Here is a 25,959-nt window from a genome sequence, read left to right on the forward strand (position 1 = left end):
ATTATTAACCAGGACATTGTTAAGGGTGTTAAAGAATTTTTTTTATCTAAGCTGATCTTGAAAGAGATAAATGCAACATTTTTTGTCCTTATCCCCAAGACTCCGAGCGCTGACTCTATGGAGCTTTTCAGACCGATTAGTCTGTGCAATTCCTTTTATAAGATTATATCCCAGGTTCTCACCCTTAGATTTCTTTCTATTCTTCCTGACATTATTTCTCCTCATCAGACCAGCTTCATTCCTAAACGGCATATTCTGGACTCCATCGTCTCCATCCATGAGGTTATACACTCCCTGGAAGTCTCCAAAAACCAAGGTTTCTTGATGAAACTTGATTTGTCAAAGTCTTATGATCGGGTGGACTGGTGTTTTCTTCTCAAAATCCTTAAAGATTTTGGATTCGGTAAGAAAGTGATTCAGTTGATTTCCCAACTAATCTCTACTCCCTCGCTTTTAGTTATTGTTATTGGTTCTCCTACCCCCCTTTTCAAGTTGTCAAGAGGTCTGGGACAAGGGGATCCTATATCTCCTATTTTGTTTGTTATCTTGGCTGAAAGTTTGGGAAGATATATCAAAAAACTTGTTTATGAATGTCAACTGAAAGGTTCCAAACCGTCGTCGGCTGAGAGGGTATGCTCCCATCAAAAATTTGTTGATGACACGGTGTTGATGAGCGCATCAACTATCAAGGAAGCCAGGACCCTTAAATCGACTCCGAATATCTATTGCCAAGCCTCGAGTCACCTGATTAACTAGATGAAAAGCTCTCTCTTCTTCCTCAAAACTCCTGAAGACAGGCAGGGAAGAATTGCTAGAATTTTGGAATGTTAGATCAATTTGCTCCCCTCTATCTACTTGGGTCTCCCTCTATGCAAAAATCCTCCTGAGACATTTTGGAGTACCTTGGTGGACAGATTCCACAAAACAATTGCTGCTGGAAAGAAGCCCTTCTGAGCCAAGCAGGGAAAATCCAATTATTAAAATCCTCCCTCCATAGCCTTCCTATGTATGCTTTAAGTCTATTTAGAATTCCAACCAAGTTTACTGAAGGTATTGAAAAGATTCAAAAGTCCTTCCTCTGGTTAGGGGTAGAGGAGAGGAAAAGGATTTCTATGATATCCTAGGACAAAGTTTGTAGACCTAAAAAAATGGGTGGCCTTGGTTTGAGAAATATTAAAACTATTAATAAAGCCCTTCTCGCTAAATAAATCTGAAGATTGTTTGGGAAAACCAATGAATGGAATTCAATCTAGAAAGCCAAATAGATGCAACCTCAGATATCTCTTGCAGATTTTCTTAACTGCTATGAAGCCCCTTCTGGATCGGCAATTTGAAATAATGTGGTCCAATCTAAAATGGTTGCTGGAATAGGTAAAAGATGGATTGTTGGTAATGGTAGAAAAGTCAATTTCTGGGAGGATACTTGGTTGATGGAGACCCCCCTCTCCAACAAGGTTTATTTTTACACCTTTGTCTTTGTGTGCAAGGCCAGATTTTGTACTACGATGGCTTATTGCTAGAGGGATAACCACTGGGTGAATCTGAGTGCCATAGACCCATCCATTAACCCTGTTATGATTATGCTTAATTCTATTTTGTTGGACCCTTTGCTTGAAGATAAAATCTTTTGGGCGGGTACTTCCTCTGGTAGTTATTCGATGTTTTCTAATGTCCTCTTATTGTCCCACTCTCTTGAGCCTCCCTCTTGTTGGTCTAGATCTTGGATTCGTGGTCTCATTCCCAAGATCAATATATTTTTTTGGATCATTCTGCAGAACAAAATCTTCACCATTGATAGTCTCTGGAAAAGAGGCTTCCATCTACCCAATAGGTGCTACCTTTTCCATAATGAGGAAAAAAATGTTAACCATATAACTATCCACTGCCCCTTCTCTCAAGCTATTTGGTCACAAATTTTGCAGCTTTGGAACATGAATTGGGTCTTTCCTGCTTCTATCCAAGAGTGTTTCACTTGTTGGAGATGCCCTTCCTTGAACGACTCTATCAAACTTCTATGGGACCTCATCCTACCTCATGTGGTTTGGGGAATCTGGAAATAAAGGAACAACAGATTATTCAGAGAGTCCATCTCCTCCCCTGAAGTGATGTTTACTAAAATTAAGTGGGCCATTGTGGAAAATTTGAAAGCTAATGGTAAGCCTCTTCTTTTCAGGAGCAAGGATGAATCGAAGCTCTTCAAAAACTAGAATGTTTCCTCTTCTACATATATATGTGACAAAAAAAATAAGAGAGAAAGTAGTAGGTGGTTTTTTCCTTCGACTGGTTGGATCAAAGCTAATTTTGATGGGGCGGCCAAGGGAAATCTGGGGCTGCCTAGGTGTGGACAAGTGTTAAGAAATGAAACACGCTATTGTATTGCGGCAGCGGCACTCCCCATGGGATCCCAGACCAACCACTTAGACGAGGCCATGGCAGCTTATCAAGCCCTTGCCCTTGCCAAATCTTTGGGATTTAATAAAGTTTGGCTTGAGGGAGATTCTAATAACATTGTTAAATGCCTAAAGGGCCTATCCTCTCCATCAATGAACCTTCATTATAAGGTCATTTTTTTAACCTCTTCATTTTACCATTCATTCTTTTGATCATCCATGTTTTCAAAAAAATTACTAAATTAGGTAAGTTTTGGGAATTTAAAAATGTCACCATGAACCATAATTTACTTGATTTTATTTCTGATAAGAAACTTTTTTTAAAATATAGTATTTATTTCTTAATTTAATTATAATATTCATTTTCTATTTTCTATTAAACATATATTTTTTCTAAGCATGTAGAGCTCTAAATGAGCATGTGAAAAAATGGAAAAAATTTGTTAAAAACTAATCCTCTATCATACTGATGATCCTATATATATATATATACAAATAGAAACCCTCTTCACAAAAAAGAAAAGATAGTTAGTCACAATAAAATAAGTTGGAAAGAAGTTGTTAGTAACACATTACCCAAAGCAATAGGTAAAAAAAATTCCACCCAAGATATAATATATATTATTTATATTTTTTATATATATGATATATAAAATATATATATATATATTTTATTTTATTTTATTATATAAAATAAATAATAAAAATTACATGATTTATCCTTATTCCTTCTAAATCTAGGTCTACTCTGATATTCCGGATTAGGCTTATAACTCCTCATAAATATTTCTTGATTCCTAGCAGCTCTTTGAAGACATCTAGAAGCAAAACGACCAATTTGATTGCATGAAAAACATTTAAACGGAACTTTTCCTTCATACTTACTTCTAGTGGGTCCTTTAGTGATTCTTCTAGCAATTAGGGCTTCCAACACTTCAAGTTCTATGTCTTCTCTCTCAATGTCTTCCAAATCTTTAGCATATAACTCCTTCCAGTCTGTCTTCTTCTTACCGGAGGCAGATGTTTTAAATGCAGTCTTAGTTTTAGTAGCACTCTAATCTCCAAGCTCCTCAAGCTCAAAAGCAGTCAACTTCCCAAGTAATGTATCTCTGGTGATAGGGGTACTTGACATTGTCTGGAGTTCATTAAATGCAGTAGCCTTCATTTTGTAAGTCGAAAGTAGAACTCTCAGAATATTTGACACAACCTCATCCTCAGTGGCATTTCCACTGCAGCATTTGATTCCCATGACAATCTCATTCACTCTATCCAGAAAGAATGTATCTTCTCATCTTCTTCCATATTCAAAGTTTCATATCTCACCCAGAAATCTTCAATTTTTACAATCTTTTCCGCTTGGTCACCTTCATAAAGAGTTTCAAGCTTCAACCAGATCTGCTTTGAATTTTCCAATTCCATGACGAGGAAGTGCACCCAGATGGGGGACAAAAAAGGTGCCAAATTGTTTTTTTGCCCCCATCAAGCCCTTTGGTGCATGCCAAATAAGGTGTGAACCCTATTTGGCGTGTGCCAAATAGGCTTGGCATTCTGAACCTAAGGTTTGGGCATGCCAAATCTATTTGGCACCCGCCAAATAGGGCGCACGCCAAATAAGGCGAGCGCTAAATAAGGCGAGCACCAAATTTAGCGTGCGCCAAATGCATTTTCATTTTGACAAGTGCATTTTCAATTTGGAAACTACAATGTATCCTTCTCTTCTAGTTTCCTTATGTCTGAATATATACATCAAATATAACATTTAAGTATAAGTATAATTTAAGTTATATTTTATGTATATATTGTCAGGATGTTTGAGAGTGGTTCCAGATCTCTAGGAGCTATAATGAAGATTCTAGTCTTTAGAGTATTCATATAAATTTTAGATAGACGAATTTCAATAATCAGCATGCTCGTATTGGCATTCTCTCTCTCTCTTGTCTCTCCTTCGCTTTCCCTATATCCCCCCCCTCTCTCTCTCTCCCTCTCTTGCACTTGGTCTTTTTCTCCATCTAGTCTCTCCCTCAACCCCTACCTTCCTCCATCTCTCTCTTTCTCACTCTCTCCCTCCATCTCTATCTTCACCTCTCTCTCTCTCTATCTCCTTCTCTGTGGTTGATGGAAATAAAGGCAAATACTAGGGAGGGAGGGAGAGAGAAAGATAGATGTTGATGGAAAGAAAGGAAAATACCAAGGATAGAGAGATCCCAAGTGAGAGAGAGAGAGAGAGAGGGGGGGAGGAAGTGAGGGGTTGATGGAAATAGAGGGATATATCAAGGAGAGAGGGAGGAAGGGATGGGAAGAGAGTGAGAGAGGGAGGGAGGGGTTGAGGAAAAGAGAGATCCCAAGTAAGATAGATTGAGGGAATGAGGTAGGCATTGATGAAAAGAGAAAGAGACCTAAGAGAGAGAGAGAGAGGAAGGTTGTTTGATGAAAAGATAGGGAGAGACCAAAGAGAGAGCCCAAGTAAGAGAGAGAGAGGGGGGAAGAATGTAGGGGTTGAAGGAGAGAGAGAGAGAGAGAGAGAGAGAGAGAGAGAGAGAGAGGAATGGGTTGAGGTAGAGAGAGGGTTGATGGAAAGAGAGGGAGAGGCCTGAGAGAGAGGGAGCCCAAATTGATGGAAAGAGAGGGATATACTAGGAAGATATCGTAAGTGAGAGAGGGGAAGGTAGGGGTTGAGAAAAAGATGGGGAGATACTTGAGAGAGAGAGATAGCCCTACCTTCCTCCCTCCCTCTCTCTCACTTGAGATCTCTCTCTCCCCCTCTCCCTCCCTCAACCCCTCCCTTTCTCCATCTCTCTCACTTTAAATCTCTCTCTCAACCCCTCCCTTCCTCCCTCCCTTTCTCTCACATGGGCTCTCTTTATCTCTAGTCTCTTCTTCTCTTTCCATCAACCTCTCTCTCTCAACCCTTCCCTTCTTCCTCCCTCTCTCTCTAGTCTCTTACTCATTTACCATCCCTTCCTCCCTCTCACTTAGGATATATCTCTCTCCTAGGATATATCTCTCTCTTAGGTTATGATTGGGAGGGAGAGAGGGAGAGAAAAGAGAGATGATGGAGGGAGATAGGGAAAGATATATATATATATATATATATATATATATATATATATATATACTTGAGAGAGAAAGAGAGGGTGAGAGAGAGAGATACTTGAGAGAGAAAGAGAAAGGGAATAGAAGAGAGAAAGAAAGAGTGTTAGAGGAAAAGAGAGAGATAATTGAGAGAGAAAGAGAAAGGGAGAGAGGGAGAGAGGGAAAATAATGTGAGAGAGAGACACTTGAGAGAGGGGGAGGGAAGTAATGGGAAGGAGAGAGGGAGGGGGAAGAGAGAGGATGGGGGAGTGAGAGGGAAAAATGGAGAAAATAGGAAAGAGAGAGGGGGGATGGAGAGGGAGAGAATGGGAAAGAGAGAGAGACATGAGAGAGAGAGAGAGTTGACAAAGAAAGAGAAAGTGAGTGGGAGAGAGAGAGAGAGAGTTGACAAAGAAAGAGAAAGTGAGTGGGAGAGAGAGAGAGAAAGAGAGATAGAGGGAAAGAGACAGATATCTGAGAAAACGAGAAAGGGAGGGGTAGGGAGAATGGAAGAGAGAGAGAGAGAGAGAGAGAGAGAGAGAGAGAGAGAGAGAGAGAGAAGGGGGCTGAGAGGGAGGGAGGGAAAGAGATAGAGACTTGAGGAAAAAAGAGACTTAAAGGAAAAGAGAGAGACTTGCGAGAGAAAGAGAAAGGGAGGGGGAAGGAGAGAATGGATAGAATGGGATAGAGAGAGAGAGAGAAGGGGATTGCGAGGGAGTGAGGGAAAGAGAGAGAGACTTGAGAGAGAAAGAGAAAGGGAAGGGGGGGAGAGAATGGACAGAATGGGATAAAGACACTTGAGAGAGAGAGAGAGACTTGAGAGAAAGAAAGGGAGAAGGAGGGAGAGAATGGACAAAATGGGACATAGACACTTGAGAGAGAGAGAGAGAGGGGTGGGGGAAGGGGATAGAGAGAGGGAAAGAGAGACATAGAGAGAGAATTGACAGGGAAAGATGGAGGGAGAGAGGGAAAGAGAGAGAGGCTTGAGAGAGAAAGAGAGTATAAAGCAAAGAGAGATGGATGGGGAGGGAGAGAGAAAGGAATGGGGAGGGAGAGAGGGAAAGAATGGGATAGAGACACCTGAGAGGAGGAGAGAGAAAGATGGAGGGGGAGATATAGAGAGATTTGAGAGGTGGATGGAGGAATTGTGTGTGTGTGTGTGTGTGAGAGAGAGAGAGAGAGAGAAAGAAAGAGACATAGGGAGAGACTTGAGAGGGAAAGAGAGAGGGAGAGAGGGAAGGAAAGAAAGAGTTAGAGGCAAAGAGAGAGAGATTTGAGAGAGAAAGAGAAAGGGAGAGAGGGAAAGATGGAAAGAGAGGAGGAGAGAGATATTGAAGAAGAATGGGAGGGAGGGAGAGAGAAATGAAGAATAGAGATAGAGAGGAAGATATAGGAGGAGAGGGAGGAATAATGGAGATAGGGAGGAAGAATAGAGATAGAGAGATATAGGAAGGGAGCAAGGAAGAATAGAGATAGGGAGATAGAGTATGTGGGAAAAAGAGAAAGGAAGTGGGAGGGAGAGACTTGAGAAGGAAAGAGGGAAAGAGAAAGGGAGAGAGGGAAAGAGGGAGAAAGAGGGAGAGAGATGGAGAAGAAAGGGAGGGAGGGAGAGAGAAAGGAAGAATATAGATAGGGAGATAGAGAGAGAAAGAAAAAGAGAAAGGGAGTGGGAGGGAGAGACTTGAGAAGGAAAGAGGGAGAGAGAGAGAGAGAGAGAGAGAGAGAGAGAGAGAGAGAGAGAGAGAGAGAGAGAGAGAGAGAGAGAGAGAGAGAGAGAGAGAGAGAGAGAGAGAGAGAGAGAGAGAGAGAGAGAGGAAGAATAGAGATAGGGAGATAGGGAGAGTGAGAAAAAGAGAAAGGGAGTGGAAGGGAAAGACTTGGGAAGGAAAGAGGGAGAGACAGAGACAGAGACAGAGAGACAGAGACAGAGACAGAGACAGAACCAGAGATAGAGAGACAGAGAGAGACAGAGAGAGGGAGAGTGAGGGAGAGTGAGAAAAAGAGAAAGGGAGTGGAAGGGAAAGACTTGGGAAGGAGAGGGAGAGAGAGAGAGAGAGAGAGAGAGAGAGAGAGAGAGAGAGAGAGAGAGAGAGAGAGAGAGAGAGAGAGAGAGAGAGAGAGATAGGATGGGGGAGGGAGAGAGAGATAGGGTGGAGGGAAATAATGGGAGGGAGGGAGGGAGAGGGAAGAGATAGGATGGGGGAGGGAGAAAGAGAGATGGGGGAAGGAAACAATGGGAGTGATAGAGGGAGAGGGAAGAGATGGGATGGGGGAGGAAGAGCGAGAGAGGGTGAGAGAGAGAGAGAGAGGGAGGGAGAGGGAAGATATAGTATTGGGGAGGGAGAAAGGGAAAGAATGAGAAAGAGTGATAATGAGAAATGGAGAGAGTGAGGGGGAGGAGAGAGGGAGGGAAAGGGAGAGAGATACACCTAAGAGAGGAGGAGAGTGAGATAAAGAGATAAAGGGTTGAGAGAGAGAGAGAGAGATGGGAATGGAGAGAATAGAGAGAATGGAGAGAATGGGAGAGACACTTGAGAGGGAGGGGGAGATAGAGAGATAGAGAAATTCAAAGGGAGGGGGAGAGAGATAGGGAGAGAGAAAATTAGAGAGAGAGAGAGAGAGAGAGAGAGACGGAAAGAGGGAAATAGAGGGAGAGATGGAGATAGAGGGCAATAGGGATAATAAGAGAGAGAGAGAGAGAGGGATGGCGGGGGAAAGGATTGGATAGAGACACCAAAGAGAGGGGAGAGAGAGAGAGAGAGGGATGGGGAGGGAAAGGATTGGATAGAGACACATAAGAGAGGGGGAGAGAGAGATAGGGAGTGGAGGAGATAGAGAGACCTGAGAGGTGGATGGAGATATTGTGAGAGAGACCTAGGAGGTGGAGGCAGGGAAGGTGAGAGAGATACCTAAGAGGTGGGGGGAGGATGGTGAAAGAAAGAGAGAAAAAGAGAGAGTAAGAGATAAAGATAGCCTGAGTGAGAGGGAGGAAGGGATGGAAGGAGATTACAAGAGACTAGAGAGAGAGGTGAAGAGAGGGAGAGAGTGAGAAAGAGACATAATGAGAAAGAGAGAGAGGGAGGTGGAGAAGAGAAGGAAAGAATGGGAGAGAGATACACCTAAGAAAGGAGGGGTGTGAGATAGATAAATAGAGGTTGAGATGGAGAGAGAGAGATAGAGAGAGAGAGAGAGAGTTAAGTGAAAAGGAGAAAGGGAGGGGGAGGGAGAGAATGAGAGAGAGAGAGAGAGAGAGATACACTTGAGAGAGGAGAGTGAGATAGAGAGAGAGAGAGAGAGAGAGTAAGATAGAGAGGTAGGGGTTAAGGAAGAGAGAGGGAGAATGTATGGAAGAGACCAGAGAGATGATTTTGATATATGAGCATGTTGATTGCTGAAATTTGACTAAGTTTGAAATTTATATGAATACTCAAAAAAACAAGAATCTACATTATAACTCCTAGAGATCTGGAACCACTCTCAAACATCCTGACAATATATACATAAAATATAACTTAAAGTATATATTTTATGTATATATTCCAAGGAAGAGAACATTTTTTGCTTTGTAACATGAGAAAATTCTATGAAGTTCATTTGGCGTGCGCCATATTTGGCGCACACCAAATAAGGCGCACGCCAAGTGAATTTTTGAATTTTTTTTTCATTTGGCGTGCACCAAACTCTCTGCATTCGAAAAAACCAAGCCTTTGGCTTGGATTTTCCTTGGGAATCCAACCCAAGGCTTGTATTTTCCTTGGGAATCCAAACCAAAGGCTTGGACACCCTTCTCAGGCCTGAGACATGTTTTCCAACAAATATTGAAAAATTTCTTACTTTTTTGTTCATGCTCTTCGTCAAGTTTGCACATGTTTCAATGAAATTAAAAAAATGCCATACAATCGTCAAGCTCTCTCTTAGCTATCCAACCATATAATTCTTTTCAAATTTTGATAATGTTAAGGTCTTCATCCATAATTTATTTTGTTAGTGTCTTTTTTTTGTCAAAAAACATGTCGTATTTCAGCCATAGATTTTTACTCGTTTATCGAATTTTGCAAAAATTTATATTTTCAGAAACTAGACTCCATTCTACACAATTTTTTAAAAAACTTGATTTTTGATTAGTTTTCACAAATTTTAAGGGGGAGCACGCTCAAATTTCACTAAAAAAATAGTGTCCACTTCAAAAATTAGTAAAAAAACATATATTCATTAAAAAATTAACCAAAAAATCTGGCATAAACTACATGGTGTTAGCTAATTTCTCACCAGAGGGATTTTAAAAATTCCAAAAAAAAGTTGACATTTTAGGGGGAGCACACCAGGTGCAATGTTATTTTTTTTCTGAAAAAACAGCACCACTTTGTGTGCTCCCCCTTTTTGAAACCCTTAATCTCCATCATTTTTTTAAAAAAAGTAGTTTAGAAAGTAGAATTGAGGCACTACAACTCTTGTTCTTACTGCATCCTCATATTTTGAGTGTAACTATCTTCATTTTCTCATCAAAGTTTAGACTTTGCTTATTTCAAAAAAAAAAGTGGCATCTTAAGACCCCTTTTTGGTCCCCCATCTTTGTGCACTTACCCTAACATTCAATAATTTCTCATCAGATATGATGCTCAACAATTCTTCCTTCGCTCTGACATCATTATCAACTCTTTTCTTCTCATCAGGAGGTGTCGACGTTCCAGAATTAGGATCATGAGGTGTATACCCTTTCTCTACTATCTCCCAAACTTCAACTCCAAGACATCTCAGATGAATCTTCATTCTTTCCTTCCATAATTTGTAATTTGTACCATCAAATCTAGGACTCTCCTTCCGATAGGGATTAAATGTAGAAGTTGATGCCATTGGATCTCCTCAAGTGGTTAAGCTTCCGCAAAGAGTACCTTGCTCTTATACCAATTGTTAGAATGTTATGATACCAGAGGAAAACTAAGAGGGGGTTGAATCAGTTTTCCACAAGTTTAACAATTAAATCAAATTATAAACCTTTTACTAGAGCAAGATAAGAACAGCACGGTGAAAGATAAAACATGAAAGCACAGTACACAACAATATTTTTGGTGTGGTTAACCCGGTAAAGGAAAAAACCACGATGGGAAACTCTACCCACAGTCAGATAATACTTTTGCAGCAGTATGTGAAATAATTACAATGGGGATTGCACTTGCAATCAAGCCAACTGCCTAGAGCTCACTGCTCATCACAAAAATAATTCTCACTGACCTACATAAACATCAGACTAAAATCCTAAGAAAATGAACTGTGAAAGTAGCATCTCCTGATGCTTGATACAATTTCGGTTAAGCACTGATGTCTACCCTATAACACTAAATCCTTCACAACCTTTGCTAAATGATCTAACCTTGTTCGCACATAAACCTTTCTTTGATAATGCATATATAACCATACCATACCAAATTACATGAATAAGACACCTATAGATACAGATCATCAACCTTGATAACAAGTTCAGCTAAACCCTAAACCCATAATTACAAAAATTACATCACACGATACCACCGGACCAATATTATGATTTACATTACATAGCATGGACCTAATTCAAATTCCCAAACAATTATATCCGTCAGAAATCACGTTAAGACCGATCTCCAACATGTTTCACCAACCGGTAGAAACCCTTAGTGAAATAACATAGAATAATCAATCGGATCCAAATAGGACCACCAAATCATCACGCCAACCAATGCAAAGCCACCAAACAATTAGGACACGATCAAGAAGCACCTACATCACATTAGGAACCAATACAGTAAGTCGGACCAAAATCACTTAGCCAAATCATCAATATCGCCAACCGGTAAAGCTAACCGGTACCAGGAAATATCAACTGAGAACATAAACGATAGCTTTTGGAGCACCAAATCATGAACCAACTAAATATGAAAAGCATGTAACCATCCTGAATAACTGTCCAAAACTGAATCCAAGGATCTGATCATATCAGATCAGAATCAGCCAAAACCAAATCCAACTGGGACCAGGAACCAATCGAGATAGCAGCAACCAACCTAGAAAGAACCATATCCAACCAGGATATAGTGTTGACATCAATGACAACACATAATCACTATTGCCAACACTATTATTATCCTATACCAACAACCACATCAAAAAAATTTACCACCCATATCACCAACATCCAATAACCAATCATCTAATCTATCTCAGCTACCAAAGGTAACACCAATTCATGCAAAACCTACACCAAATTGAAACAATAAAGTGATACACCCTGTTTATAATAATGAGGTGGTTGGATATCCAACTTATCTTGTTAATACATCAGACATTAATGGATGACAACTCATGTCACAAAAAACCCTTCAAGGACCTACAACTACTGAACTAGAGGAATCACAAGAAGAATCTAAAGAAGCCCAACCTAGCCTTGACGAAACAAATACACAACCAATACCACCCCTATATCTTGATCAATTTCATTCCCAGCCTACTAAAAAGAAAATGCCTCACCTAAATTTGAATTTATTGATGAATTGAGAAATATTAGTTGTAAAATTCCTCCTATAAAGGAAATCACGGATAATCCTATCTGTACTAAGACGATTCAAGAATTGTGTACCCCAAAGTAGAAAAAGAAATAGGATCCATAAATTGTTGAAGTTATAGGACAACTTGTAAATCTTATGCAAAGAAATATTTTAGTTCTAACCCTAGGATTCCAATGATTTAGTACACATTGTCCATATCATCATCTCAAATACACTCATTGATCTAGGTGTTGCTATCAATGTCATGACTAATGAAACAAAGGAGAAGTCATGTCTTCAAGGACTTAGACCTACACCTACAATTCTTCAAATGGTTAATCACTTTTAAGTTAAACATGAAGGTATGATTGAAGATGTTATTATTTATGTTAATTCTTGGGAATATCCAAATGATTATGATCTTGTAGCCTAAAATAAATCTAGGATATATTTTGATCTTGGGGTAACCTTAGTTGTCTATGGTAGATGCTCATCAATCATTAATTAGGTAATGTGGTCATTTCTAATGGGTAACAAAAGAAACAGTTGACAATATACCCATCAACATAAATAACCCATTATGGTTTTATAGTGATTTGGATGAATCATATCCTATTTTTAAAATTGATTAGAGTCTTCAATTTTACAAACCACTGAAGACGTTAGTATTGTTATTTTCTCTCAAAAAAGATATTGTATGGTATATAAAAAAAAATTGGTGCAAATAATCAATTAAAATGATATAAAAGCCAAATAGTAGTTGACTACTCTTAGAAAGAGGGAGTCAATTTCAGTAAAAATTTATCACGTTGCTAAGGTAGCTTCTATTATATTCATATTATCTATTATAGTAGCTTATGATTTTGAATTAAGAAAATGAATGTCAAAAATATATTGTTGTGAAAGAAAACAAACAAATGGTGTGCAAGTTAAACCGGTCGTTGAATGCTATAAAATAGTGACTTGGATTGTGGTCCCAAAAGTTTGTTACTTGCATATTGTTTAGACTTTGTTAAGAAAAAAGGATCATTGTGCTTATATTAAAATTGTTGATGATCAAATTTTAATCATTGTCTTGTATGTGGATAATATGTTGCTTATTTGTAATAGCAAGGTGGTGATTAAGGAGCTCAAAACCTAGTTTTTTAGCACATTTGATATGAAAAATATGGGATTTGTAAAGTACATTCTTGGGATGCAAATCAATAAAGATCAAGTACACAAAAATTTCTCTATTTGGCAATGTGATTTGGATGAGTAAATGTTAACCCAAAGTGGTTTTGTCGTCTATAAAAGTAGAGCATATGGCTTCTATGCATACCTCTAATGAGATGGTTTGGTCATAAAGATTTTCTATGAGTAGTAAGTTTGAATGCAACATTATTAAAATTGGTTGACAATCATAGTGCTATTTGTTTTCACTCATTAATTAAGCCTATTTGACACCCATATGGTCTTTTGAAACATTCACCATTCTTGAAAGATACTCTGCAAGATGGGCATGGGGTTTTTTGCGTGATACCATAGTTTTGGTATTCATTTTTTTCATAAAAGCATTTGTGGGTTTAATTTGTTCTTACCTGTGTATTGGAGGTATAAGATGGTGGTTTCATAATATTGTTTATAGGTACATAGGTGTTATATGTCACGCTCCGCTATGAGGCCAAGAGGACTAAACAATACAAAGCAATGAAAATGGGAATAATTTTTTTTATAAAGGATAGCATTGCTTAAACAACAGAGATACATCCATCAAGATAAAAAGTGATACACAATTAACAACTTACAATTGTCCTGGTGGCCACATAACGATGTAACTCAAGGTTGTACAACATCCATTGAACCCAACAAGAATTGTTATACATTAATACATCATTTAACAATATCATAGGTACACATGATACATATTGCATTGCATGAGATAACATGTGAATATCATAATACATTACAAAGGATCCATAAGACACAAATCTCCAAGAGTCTCATGATGGGATGAATACATGAATTTGGTACAATAATAACAGCCTTCAATCTTTTCACAAGCCTCCTCGAACATGTTGCAGAAAGAGCCAAAACCCAATGGGTATGAATAGCACTCCACCCAACCATGTGGTACCAAAAGGTCCACCCCCCGTGCTAAGAGGTATCAGTCAGACCCTCAAAGCGAAAGCAAGCATACAAAGGTACCAATGAAGAAACACAAAAGAATCCACAAATCTATACTCACAAGAGAATCCACAAGACGGAGTACAGAAGGGCTCACAAGAGAATCAACTATACAAAATCCACAAGAGGCACACAACAGTAATGTCAAAAGAGACACCAAAGTCAATAACCCACTTCCAGAGGCCCAAAGCAATCCACAAAAGGATAAACCAACATAAGTTAACCAACCACTTCCGCAGATCCAAAAACAATCCACGAAAGGAATCAAAAAACGCAAGTTACCACCAGGTAGCAATAGGGAAAAGTGTCATCACTAGGTTGTCATGAGTTACCCTGGTAGGTCTTCACTAGGTCCTAGCCCCCATCCTAGGTCACCCTGGTGATCTCTCCCAACCCTAGCCCCCATACAAACACTAGTGGACCACACCAACCTTTTGAAAGGATAAGATCAATGGAAGCCATTCTAGACCCTTCTCTACTTACCTCAACCCTATACAAGCACCAGAGCATAAGAGAGGCAACAAGAATTAATCTTTATTAATGTTATCTAGATACCCTCCCTAATTCATTAATTAATATTATCACTTGATTTCAAAACTCTCATTGAGTTGCCCTGGCAACCACTTTGGGTCCCGGCCCCCAATGAAAGCCACTCCCCCAAAATTGCACCTAGGAATCTAAACAACATCACAGATTAACCGAAAATCTCAAGATAATGATTCATCAAAATACCATAGCAAGGCTTGACCCTCTTCCTAGAATAAGATAACATACAAGGAGAATCCAAGGTAGGCTAGGAAACACCAACTAGCTTCCAAAACATACAAGACTTGAACAAAAAAGTTCCAAGTCAGAATTGATTCCATTAATCCATTGCCTCAATTTATTGACTTCATATTAATTCATAAACGTTGCAATTCATTTCTACAAATTTGTTTTTATTAAATTTGAACAATAACATACTAAATGAAGATTACATGTGTGTATAATTAACCCTGAACAGAACTTAACTATAAGATCAATAAATAATACTAAGCAATAGCATGCATTTACTTTCTCAAAATATAACTAAACTCCAATTAAATCTATACTTGACAAAATACTTGCTTATGTATATATCTCACAAAACACAATTCTTTACTCAAATCTTTTAATCTAAAGAAATATCTAATTCAATTCCATAGTCTATCAAAACCAAAAACCTAGTCATAATTATCTAAAATATAACTAATTTAAACTAGTATCCTACCTCAACAACACAAACTACTCATTCCAAATTATGAGCATAAATATATATTTAACTGGTCATTGAATCAACATCAAAGGCATATACTGATGTATTCACAATCAAATAATAACAAATTGATAATATATATAATCGAAACCATAAATATAAAAAAACCACGATGGGTGGGGCTTTCCCCACCACGACACCCAAAAAAAATTGCAGACATAAAAACAAATAAGAATACGCACAAAAAATTTATAAACAGAGCACAGAGATAATATATAATAGATAAGAATCACACAGATTTCTCAAGTAAGGATAATATATCGATTCTCTTACATGATCCAGAAAACACACAGATTTGAAAAGTAATATTGATTTAAATCCCAAATTTCCAAAACATTTTAAAAATTACAAAACAAGGTTAAGGAGAATTCTTTCAGGGATATCAACTTTAGACCCAAAAATAAATACCAAAATCTATAAACCCACAACAATGCCCTTTTATTTTCTCATTTCAATAAAAACAACCCAATTGATTTTCATTCAAATTTAAGAAGAAATTTTGGCATGCAATGAATGCAAAGAACCAAAATCTACCTCTTCTCTCAATCTGGAAATCAACATAAAGAAGGAAGCAAAAATTTCCAAGATAATCCTCAGTTGCCAATTAGTTACGCAAGACACGTGGATCTAGAAACTTCAGCCAAAAACTATCAGATTCCTCCACTAAATCCCCCACACTCCCCAAACCAAACTACCATTATCTCTCCAAATTTCTTCTTTCACAAATAGATTGTCCCCAAAATTATCTTTTGGAAACCCCATAACCAGAGAAGAATACTTCACGGGAAGGAACTCCCCCGAAAAAGCAATCCATAAACATAATATACCTCTTCACCAATATGACTCCCCAAATGCAGGCAAGATTTCATATTATTAAATTCTCATTAATAAGTTCATTTGTAACTCCCTTCATTATTTGCATGCAAAGAATCACAATTAAATAAATTCCATTAATTAATTTATTTTGTAACCCCCATATGCACATGCAAGAAATTAATTAAAATAATATTATTTTTCTATTTGAATTAATTTCCAAAGGCACAAAAAAATTCAAAAAACTAATTTCCCTCTTCAATAATTATTTTCTAAACAGTTAAGTAATAATTGTATTTTAATAAATAATATCATGACTAATTATAATAAATTTATTAATTAATTAATCTTAAAACACACAAATAGGAGTTATTATTAATTCCCTTCATAAATACTCTTTTCAAATTAATTAAATTAATTTAAATAATTTAAGTCTTTAAGTTCACATTTTCAACTTATTAATTATCAAACGACACCCAAATATCATTAAAATATAATACTAATCTTTTCACAAAATATTAGATAATTATCATATTACACACAAGAGTAGCAAAATACAACAAATCGACACACAAAGGACCAACCGAGCTGACGACTCATATGACCAAGCAAACACTTTACAAGGATACCTGACAGGGGACTCGTTCCATAGGAACAATGGTATGACGAGATCTAACTAATAACTCCAATTTCCACGTTATCATTGGGTCAAAGAACACGCTCAGACCTGAAGATTCAGGTAGAGTCGATGTTTGATACCTACAATCTTGAATCACCGAGAAAACATGCATACATACATCTAACATTTTCAGGCACACCGGTAGAAGAGAATCATGATAGTCTATGTCCCTTCGAAGTGGGTGACGAAAGATCATCCCCTCGCACCCCATAAAGACTCATACTCATTCAAGTAAACAGACACAAGAAATATTTCATACATAAAGAAGATATTTTAGTCCAAGGTTAGTACTTAATCATATAATCTAACATCTAAGCATCCATAGAGATAAAATGCATAACCAACAACATATCCTAGAATCACGATAAAAGTCATTACATTAAAGAGTATCACCCAGTCTCATAAACAACAGGAGAAGTCAACCAAAGTCAACTAGGTTAAATAGAGTCTGATTGAGGGAGGGGCATTAAACTATAGAAGTTGTGTTAAAAGTACAGTGTTAATATGTTGACATTGTTCCATGTACATTGAAGTTTCATCTTTTTCTTTGGTGGTTTTTTTTCCAAAAGGGTTTATCCAAGCAAATCATGTATGGTTTGTTGATTTTATTGTTATTCCTAACTTATGCATCTACATAATATTATTTTCTATTGATCTTAGATAAAGACATATTTCATATTTAAATACACTTTGTAGAATATTTTATTGCAGTAGTTCCGCCTTCTTTCTCAATGCTACTAAGGTAAATCATTAGGGTGAAAAAAAATTAGATCCAATTTTCCTTATAGCATTGTTCTATGAGTGTAGATCGTGATATCAACCACGACATTTTGTTCTAGATCAATATATTGAGAAGTATAATATGATTTGTGAAATAAATATATTGAGAGAAATCATATGATGTGTAGATCGTGATATCAACCACCACATTATGTTCTAGATAAATATATTAAGAAGTATAACATGATTTGTGAAATAAATCATATGATCTAGTTGTGATTCACAATCAATACCTAGAGTGGAAGTAAAGGAAGAAATAAATATATTAAGTAAAATCATATGATCTAATTGTGATTCACAACCAATGCATAGAGAAGAAGTATTAGAAATATATATATTAAGTGAAACCATATGATATAGTTGTAATTCACAACCGATGGCTCCAACTTGTAATACATCTCAATATGGATAAAAGTCCAAGTGTTCTTTTTAAATGATAAACTATTTTGTACTGAATTAAGATTTAGTATAAAATTCATATAGTATACAAGGCTAAATAATCTTCAATTGGACCCTCCAACCTTGAGCAATTGGAAGTAACAACTTACCAAGACTATGGACTCGAGGATTATAAATTTCTAGTAAAAAAATAGTCTTAAAATTGAAATCATCAGTGATACTCATCACAAAGGACGTCCTTTAGACACCAAAGAGTAGGTTTTATTATATATCTCATGCCATCGAAAAATTTGAGATAACCCAAGCTTTATTCTTAGAGCCTTACATGATCTATCAAAAGTAGAAGACATTTATGACACTGGTATCTTCAACTACTATAATGTCCATTATATCATAATTAGAAATATGAAATTCTACTCCTAAATCAGTACAATGTTATTGGAATAGCATCGAATATTACTGGAGTTCTATTTAGCAGATACAAAAATTGATAGGTTAGTTATGATCTGAACAAAGAAATTTCACTCAAAGCGTGCAAACATTCTACAGCCATGAGATAATTCATGTTCTGAAACTTACCTCAATGAAATTCATTGACACCTTTGTCTACAAATATAACAATTTTAACACTGCCATCTTCAATTATCTGATTTTGATTGCTCAATTTTTCCCTGGTTTCCTTACCTTGGGAAGATATTCTAATCAAAGCATGATATCCTCTTATTCCAGAGCAAATGAAGATAGAAAATATTTCTATTTTAATTGCATTAATCTATTTTTACTACTTGTCATTAATCTAGTTTACCAAAAGCAGTAGTCCAACCCATTATAATTAAGTTAGAATTTGGCTTTGTGTGAGCCTCACAGGTAAGACCAATTTACAACATTAAACAAAGGATTCTGTTTTCGTTTTATAATGGAATTATTATAAAACAGAAGGCACTCAATACCTTTCCAATTCCATAAGTAACGGTTAAAATTGGTTAAAAATGGTTGAAACCCTATAGGCAAGTATACATCTTACAAGAGTCCAAAGTATGTCAATAACAATACAACGCTCACAAGTTTATAGAACCAAAATTGCTGAGACATTATTTTATTAATCTGTAGACCTATCGTAATCACGCAGCTTGCAGAATTTAAAACAAAAACTTGTTGTGACAAAAGAAATGACGAGTCTAAGGAAATTAACTACAATTTTTTATGACGTCATTTACATAGGAATGTGCCACAGTGTAATGCCTTGGTCAAGGGGATATTGTTTTTGACTCATTCACAACCAGTTTGGATTCAACACTGCAAAAATCATGGCTACCCAATAAGCATAGGGGTAAGAGTCCAAAGTATGTAAATAACAATACAATGCTCACAAGTTTATAGAACCAAAATTGCTGAGACATTATTTTATTACTCTGTAGACCTATTGTAATCACGCAGCTTGCAGAATTTAAAACAAAAACTTGTTGGTACAAAAGAAATGACGAGTCTAAGGATATTAACTACGATGAGTCTAAGGATATTAACTATGATGTCATTTACATAAGAATGTGTGACAGTGTAATGCCTTGGTCAAGGGGATAATGTTTTTGTCTCATTCACAACCAGTTTGGAATCAACACTATGCAAAAATCATGGCTACCCAATAAACACAGAGGTTATGTTCAATCCATCAGTCTTACAGCTCAAAGCCAAACATCAATACATAAGCAAGGTGCAAACTGAGTTGGCTTGATAGCGAAGACCCATATGGTGGAGGCCACAAGTTCAAATCTTGAGAGATGGAAATGTATATCATGTTGAACAATGAATGAGGTAAACACAGAATCTCCTTGTAGAATGCTTGCATAAGTGGAGGTCTCGTATACCAAATTGACCTTCCTGCTTGACAGAAACCCTTAAAACTGCCTTCACTTTTTTTCACCTACAAGATCACATGAACGGGAGTTGAATTCTTCCCATTGATGTCCCCCATCTTATTAAAAATTGACTGTTTTGAATGATAAAAGGTATAAAAAATTCAAGGCATCTTATAGTATCAATCCTGCTTACAAACTTGATGCGGTTTTGCATTATTACAAGCTCCACATTGAATAGAAGACTTGAAATACTGTTTTCCTGCAAAAAAAAATATCCACCTGCTCACTACGACCACATATTCTATTTGACAGGGTAAAGAACAACTAAAAAACAAAAATCCAGAAATGTAAACCCAAGGACAGAAATGTTGAAGATCAACCACACAAAGTTTTCAAGAATCAATGCATAAAGCGCCGCCGGCATCTTGCAGATCCAAGTTCTTCATAATCTGACTTTGTCACACACAGGGATTCAAAGTCAGGACTGGCTGCCAAGAGTGATCCTCCTCTCCATGCACCTAACATAGGACTGAGCATATAAAAACAAATCAGACGACTTATACATAGGACTGAGCATATAAAAACAAATCAGACGACTTATACAACGTTTAGCTAAAGTTTAGATCAAATTAGCAACCTTTTTAAAACAAGTAAAATGTATAAAGGAAAATTTCTGCTTACTCTTCTTGTATCACAATTTTAAGTTTATAGTCATCACAAACAAGAGGCCGGAGTTCCTGTTCCCTGTGTTGAAAAAGAGCACTTCTTAACTCCAAACACAAATTAAAATTGATGCACAGAACATTTACCAACAATAATCTACAGCAAAAACCATGGAAATCTTCTGCCAGTTGGAAACAACAAGATGCAAAAATAGTAATCCTAAAACCGAAGAGTATAATCAAAATAGATAGAAAGGAAAGTTCATATTTGTTGTTTCATTTCATCAAATTATTTCTTAATTATTTAAATCCCTTACCCAAATAAAATTTCCACTCATTTCATAAATATAACAGCACAAAAATATAAATCTGAATCTTACAGCCTTGTTTTCATGCGCGGAAAAAGTGAGCTCCCACCAGTCAAAATTATGCTGTAAATGATACAAAAACAAATCAAGCAACCAGAAGATATTTAGTGGAATTGAAGAACCCTTCAGAAGTTGGATATTCCAAGGAAGAATTCAATAGACTGCATGGCTACAAAAAGAACCAGATAGTTGAGAAATCACCTTGAAAAGAGTACTGGATGCAGATGAGGATGGCAGGAATTAACAGCACGTACAATACACTCTGCCAATCCTGCCTGGTTCATCCCTGCACGATACATTCCAAATTGTCAGTAATTTTGTAGAGTCGTCAATCAAAATGAATTATCTTCTGAAAAGAATCTTACCAAGATCAGCAGGATGAAAAAGCATTTCTGGAACAAGGAATCGTTCATTAGTCAATTTCAGCTCCTACATTAAAAACAAAAAATTAAAATCCAATAGATGGATTCTGAATTTTGGAATAACTATTTTTCACAATAAACCTGAAAAAGCAAACAACCTCATTTTTGGCAGATGCTTCTTTACTTCTATCTTCTACAGTTTCAACATCTAGAGGAATGCGATGCTCATTCTCTTCCTCTCGTGTTGGCAGCATTTCTTTTTCTTGTGTTGACATATATCTCTGTGCCTCCTCTGGATCTTTTACAAAACCCCGATTATGCTTGATACCATCAGGAAGGACATATGTGCTTCGGATTGGATTTGCATTTCCAACCTTCCTGCAGGATTGTCCATAAAGATGAAAAAATGGACTAAATTGTGTCACAAGCATATAAAATTAGACAGCTTTCCCATAGGTGGATCTTCATATACAAAGCGATTTATTTTGGATTACAGAATGACTGCAAAGAAACTACACAAGCTACTCAAGCACGAACCAGAGTGAAATACATGTTGGCAAAATGTCAAAAGCAAAACAATATGCCAATGCCAATAGTCCATCACAACATGGATTCTTCGTTAATGTTTTGATTGGAATCAGGAATGTCTTGGACTCATCATCCACAATTGTCATCTATATAACTATGATCTAAATACTTGTTATGTTCTCTGCATATGTAATTTAGATATTGTTATTATGTTAAATAATATGGTCTGGTTCTATTATTGACTTCTGATCTAAAAGTTCTAAGTATTCTTGTGATGAATACTTATATGCATTTTAAGTGAGTAGCTATGCTTGGTTGAGTTATGTTTTTTTTTAATGATCTTCATTCATGACATTTTTGTTGACTTGAGTTCTACTTGACATGAACGACTTATGGAGATGTGTACAGTCACGAAGAGCTAATGATTGTTTGCCGAGGCAATCATTGATACAAGTATACCGACTGAGGTGTAGGAATTTTATGTTCTATTAATTATGGAGATGAACTCTTAATGAACAGATCAAAATCACTTTGACTTAATGTTTTGGCCTATGTGTAATTTTACTAATAGGTGTTCCTGATAGAAAAGTTTAGCTGAAAGATGATCTGCAATCATGTTCGTAGTATGCAAGGGTTAATGTTAGATGAAGAAGCTTATTTCTCCTATCTATTACACAGCCCTGTAGTTCGTATAATGTAGACCTTCTTCATGTGCTTTTTGACATATGGGATTCTTCTACTATCATAAACTACCTTGAGATTTGTTTGGTTTTGATCAAGTATAAATTGTGCTTGGTGGTTAACAAAAAGTATAATTAATGAGTATTTTATTAATATCATTTTGCAAAATGATGTTGTTATTAGATCAATTTTATCAATGCTCACTTGTTTTGATTTACTTCTGATTACTTCCTCTGGACTGAACTACAAATAGATGAACTAATGGATATTATGGCTGCATTCAGTCATTGGTCTCTTCTATGTTCTTTCTTCTGATTTGAGTGAACTATTACTTTCGTTTATTGTTACACCAATGTTATAAGTTGTTCTAGTAATCATGTGTTTCAAAACATAGCTTTGAGATGTTCTCAACCTTCAAATCTGACCATTGATGTGAAGAATGAGATCTACTATAAATGTTTTATGAAGAAGCTATGTGTGGCTCCTTGTTGTTTTAGAAGTGTATTAAAAATCCCTTTTTGCTCTTGATGTTTTAGTGCAAACCTTTCTTGTTTGGTTTTGTAATACCAAAGATAATGATCAACTATGGACCTTAATGGAATCTTGAGTTCTGATAATTATAGATTTCATCACACTTCTATAAGAGGTTGATGGGGCACGGTTGAATGATTTGTGATGTTTGATTATTCGTTATTGTGCTTACTCCGTCGTCTGTTCCAAGAGATTGAATGTATATTTTGTCTTACTAACGTTGCATAATGTTGCTATTCATTGGCTGAAACTATTTCCTACAAATCTGTGATTCTATTTGTGATTCCTCTTTGAAAGATTTCGCAATTGATCTCTTAGGATTTTCGTTTTCTATTGATGACATTTGATTGGCAATCTTGTTGTGTAATCTCTTGATGGAAGTTATCCTCATCTTATCTCAACAATTGTGCTATGAGTCCACCTTATTGATTGAAAGATAGATGGACAAGATCTTTGAGATTAACATAAAAGTTTGAGTTTGGTATACTCTAACTTATATTGGTTGATTACCTTTTATTAGGAGTATTAGCATGGAATTTTTGTCTTGGGTCAAACATTTTTAATTTCATTATGATTGAACTGACTTGATGCTTAAGTGTATGATTTCCTATCCTTGAGTATAGGAAATTGATTGGATCTTTCAGTGGCTTGGAGTGCTTCTAAAACAAGGCATACTAATTCTTCAAGGGAAATTATTGGGATGGGCAGTACGAGTGCTTTGGAAGCTGGTTGGACACAACTGCTGCTGAGAGGGAGTTCCAGCTACCTTGGTATATCTTGAGTATGTATTTGGTATATCTTGAGGGTTATGAGATTCAGGATAGAGTAACTCATGTGTGTAGATTGAAGAAAGCTTTGGTATATCCGATGGATCTACAAAATCAGAATCAGCTGCAGAAACACTTAATTTCTTTAAGTTAGATTCCATAGGAGTAGACACAGGTTTACAATCCATCATTCTAAATCTTTTCAAGATATCAATAGTATACTTTCCTTGACTTAGAAACATTTCGTTAGATCTTTGCCATACTACTAGACCTAGAAAATAATGCATTAGACCTAAGTCTTCCATTTCAAATTCTGAAGCTAGTTCTTTCTTACATTTAATGATAAGTTCATCTTTACCAGTAAGAAATAAATCATCCACATAGAGAGCTAGAATTAACATTTCATCATTGGATAACTTAAAGTAGATGTTAGAGTCAGCATCATTTTTACAAAATCCTAACATAACAAGTATTTATCAATTCTTTCATACCAAGCACAAGAGGTTTGTTTGAGGCCATACATGGCTTTCTTCAATCTGCACACATGAGTTACTCTATCCTGAATCTCATAACCCTCAAGATATACCAAATACATACTCAAGATATACCAAGGTAGCTGGAACTCCCTCTCAGCAGTAGCTGTGTCCAATCACAGCTTCCAAAGCACTCGAACTGCCCATCCCAATAATTTCCCTTGAAGAATTAGTATGCCTTGTTTCAGAAGCACTCCAAAACACTGAAAGATCCAATCAATTTCCTATACTCATGGATAGGAAATCATACACTTAAGCATCAAGTCGGTTCAATCATAATGAATTAAAAATGCTTGACCCAAGAAAAAAATTCCATGTTAATACTCATAATAAAAGGTAATCAACCAACATAAGTTAGAGTATACCAAACTCAAAGATCCTGTCCATCTATCTTTCAATCAATAAGGTGGACTTATAGCACAATTGTTGAGATAAGATGAAGATAACTTCCATCAAGAGATTACACAACAAGATTGCCAATCAAATGTCATCAATAGAAAACAAAAATCCTAAAAGATCAATTGCGAAATCTTTCAAAGAGGAATCACAAATAGAATCAGAAATTTGTAGAAAATAGTTTCAGCCAATGAATAGCAACATTATGCAACGTTAGTAAGACAAGATATAAATTCAATCTCTTGGAACAGACGACGGAGTAAGCACAATAACGAATACTCAAACATCACAAATCATTCAATCGTGCCCCATCAACCTCTTATAGGAGAAGTGATGAATCTATAATTATCAGAACTCAAGATTCCATTAAGGTCCATAGTTGATCATTATCTTTGGTATTACAAAACCAAACAAGAAAGGTTTGCACTAAAACATCAAGAGCAAAAAGAGATCTTTAATACACTTCTAAAACAACAAAGAGCCACACATAACTTCTTCTAAAACAACAAGGAGCCACACATAACTTCTTCATAAAACATTTATAGTAGATCTCATTCTTCACATCAATAAGGTGGACTCATAGCACAATTGTTGAGATAAGATGAGGATAACTTCCATCAAGAGATTACACAACAAGATTGTCAATCAAATGTCATCAATAGAAAACGAAAATCCTAAGAGATCAATCGCGAAATCTTTCAAAGAGGAATCACAAATAGAATCACAGATTTGTAGAAAATAGTTTCAGCCAATGAATAACAACATTATGCAACGTTAGTAAGACAAGATATAAATTCAATCTCTTGGAACATATGACGGAGTAAGCACAATAACGAATAATCAAACATCACAAATCATTCAATCGTGCCCCATCAACCTCTTATAGGAGAAGTGATGAATCTATAATTATCAGAACTCAAGATTCCATTAAGGTCCATAGTTGATCATTATCTTTGGTATTACAAAACCAAACAAGAAAGGTTTGCACTAAAACATCAAGAGCAAAAAGGAATCTTTAATACACTTCTAAAACAACAAGGAGCCACACATAACTTCTTCATAAAACATTTTATAGTAGATCTCATTCTTCACATCAATGGTCAGATTTGAAGGTTGAGAACATCTCAAAGCTATGTTCTGAAACACATGATTACTAGAACA

General features: G+C 36.4%; 1 protein-coding gene across 5 annotated transcripts; it reads right to left on the bottom strand.

Moving 5' to 3' along the window:
* Positions 1–19,601: 19,601 nt before the first annotated feature.
* Positions 19,602–21,740, bottom strand: LOC131870088 (actin-related protein 6-like; the record flags this gene model as incomplete). Of its 5 annotated transcripts, none has more annotated exon segments than XR_009368449.1 (8): positions 19,602–20,035; positions 20,164–20,229; positions 20,354–20,499; positions 20,652–20,714; positions 21,013–21,063; positions 21,202–21,286; positions 21,366–21,429; positions 21,521–21,740. XR_009368449.1 is itself a non-coding variant. In XM_059215794.1 (7 exon segments), coding segments are annotated over 6 exon segments (613 nt in total), but the record flags the coding sequence as incomplete, so codon positions are not given.
* Positions 21,741–25,959: the final 4,219 nt, after the last annotated feature.

This window comes from Cryptomeria japonica, unplaced genomic scaffold (assembly GCF_030272615.1).
Source record: "Cryptomeria japonica unplaced genomic scaffold, Sugi_1.0 HiC_scaffold_282, whole genome shotgun sequence".
Lineage (NCBI taxonomy): Eukaryota > Viridiplantae > Streptophyta > Pinopsida > Cupressales > Cupressaceae > Cryptomeria > Cryptomeria japonica.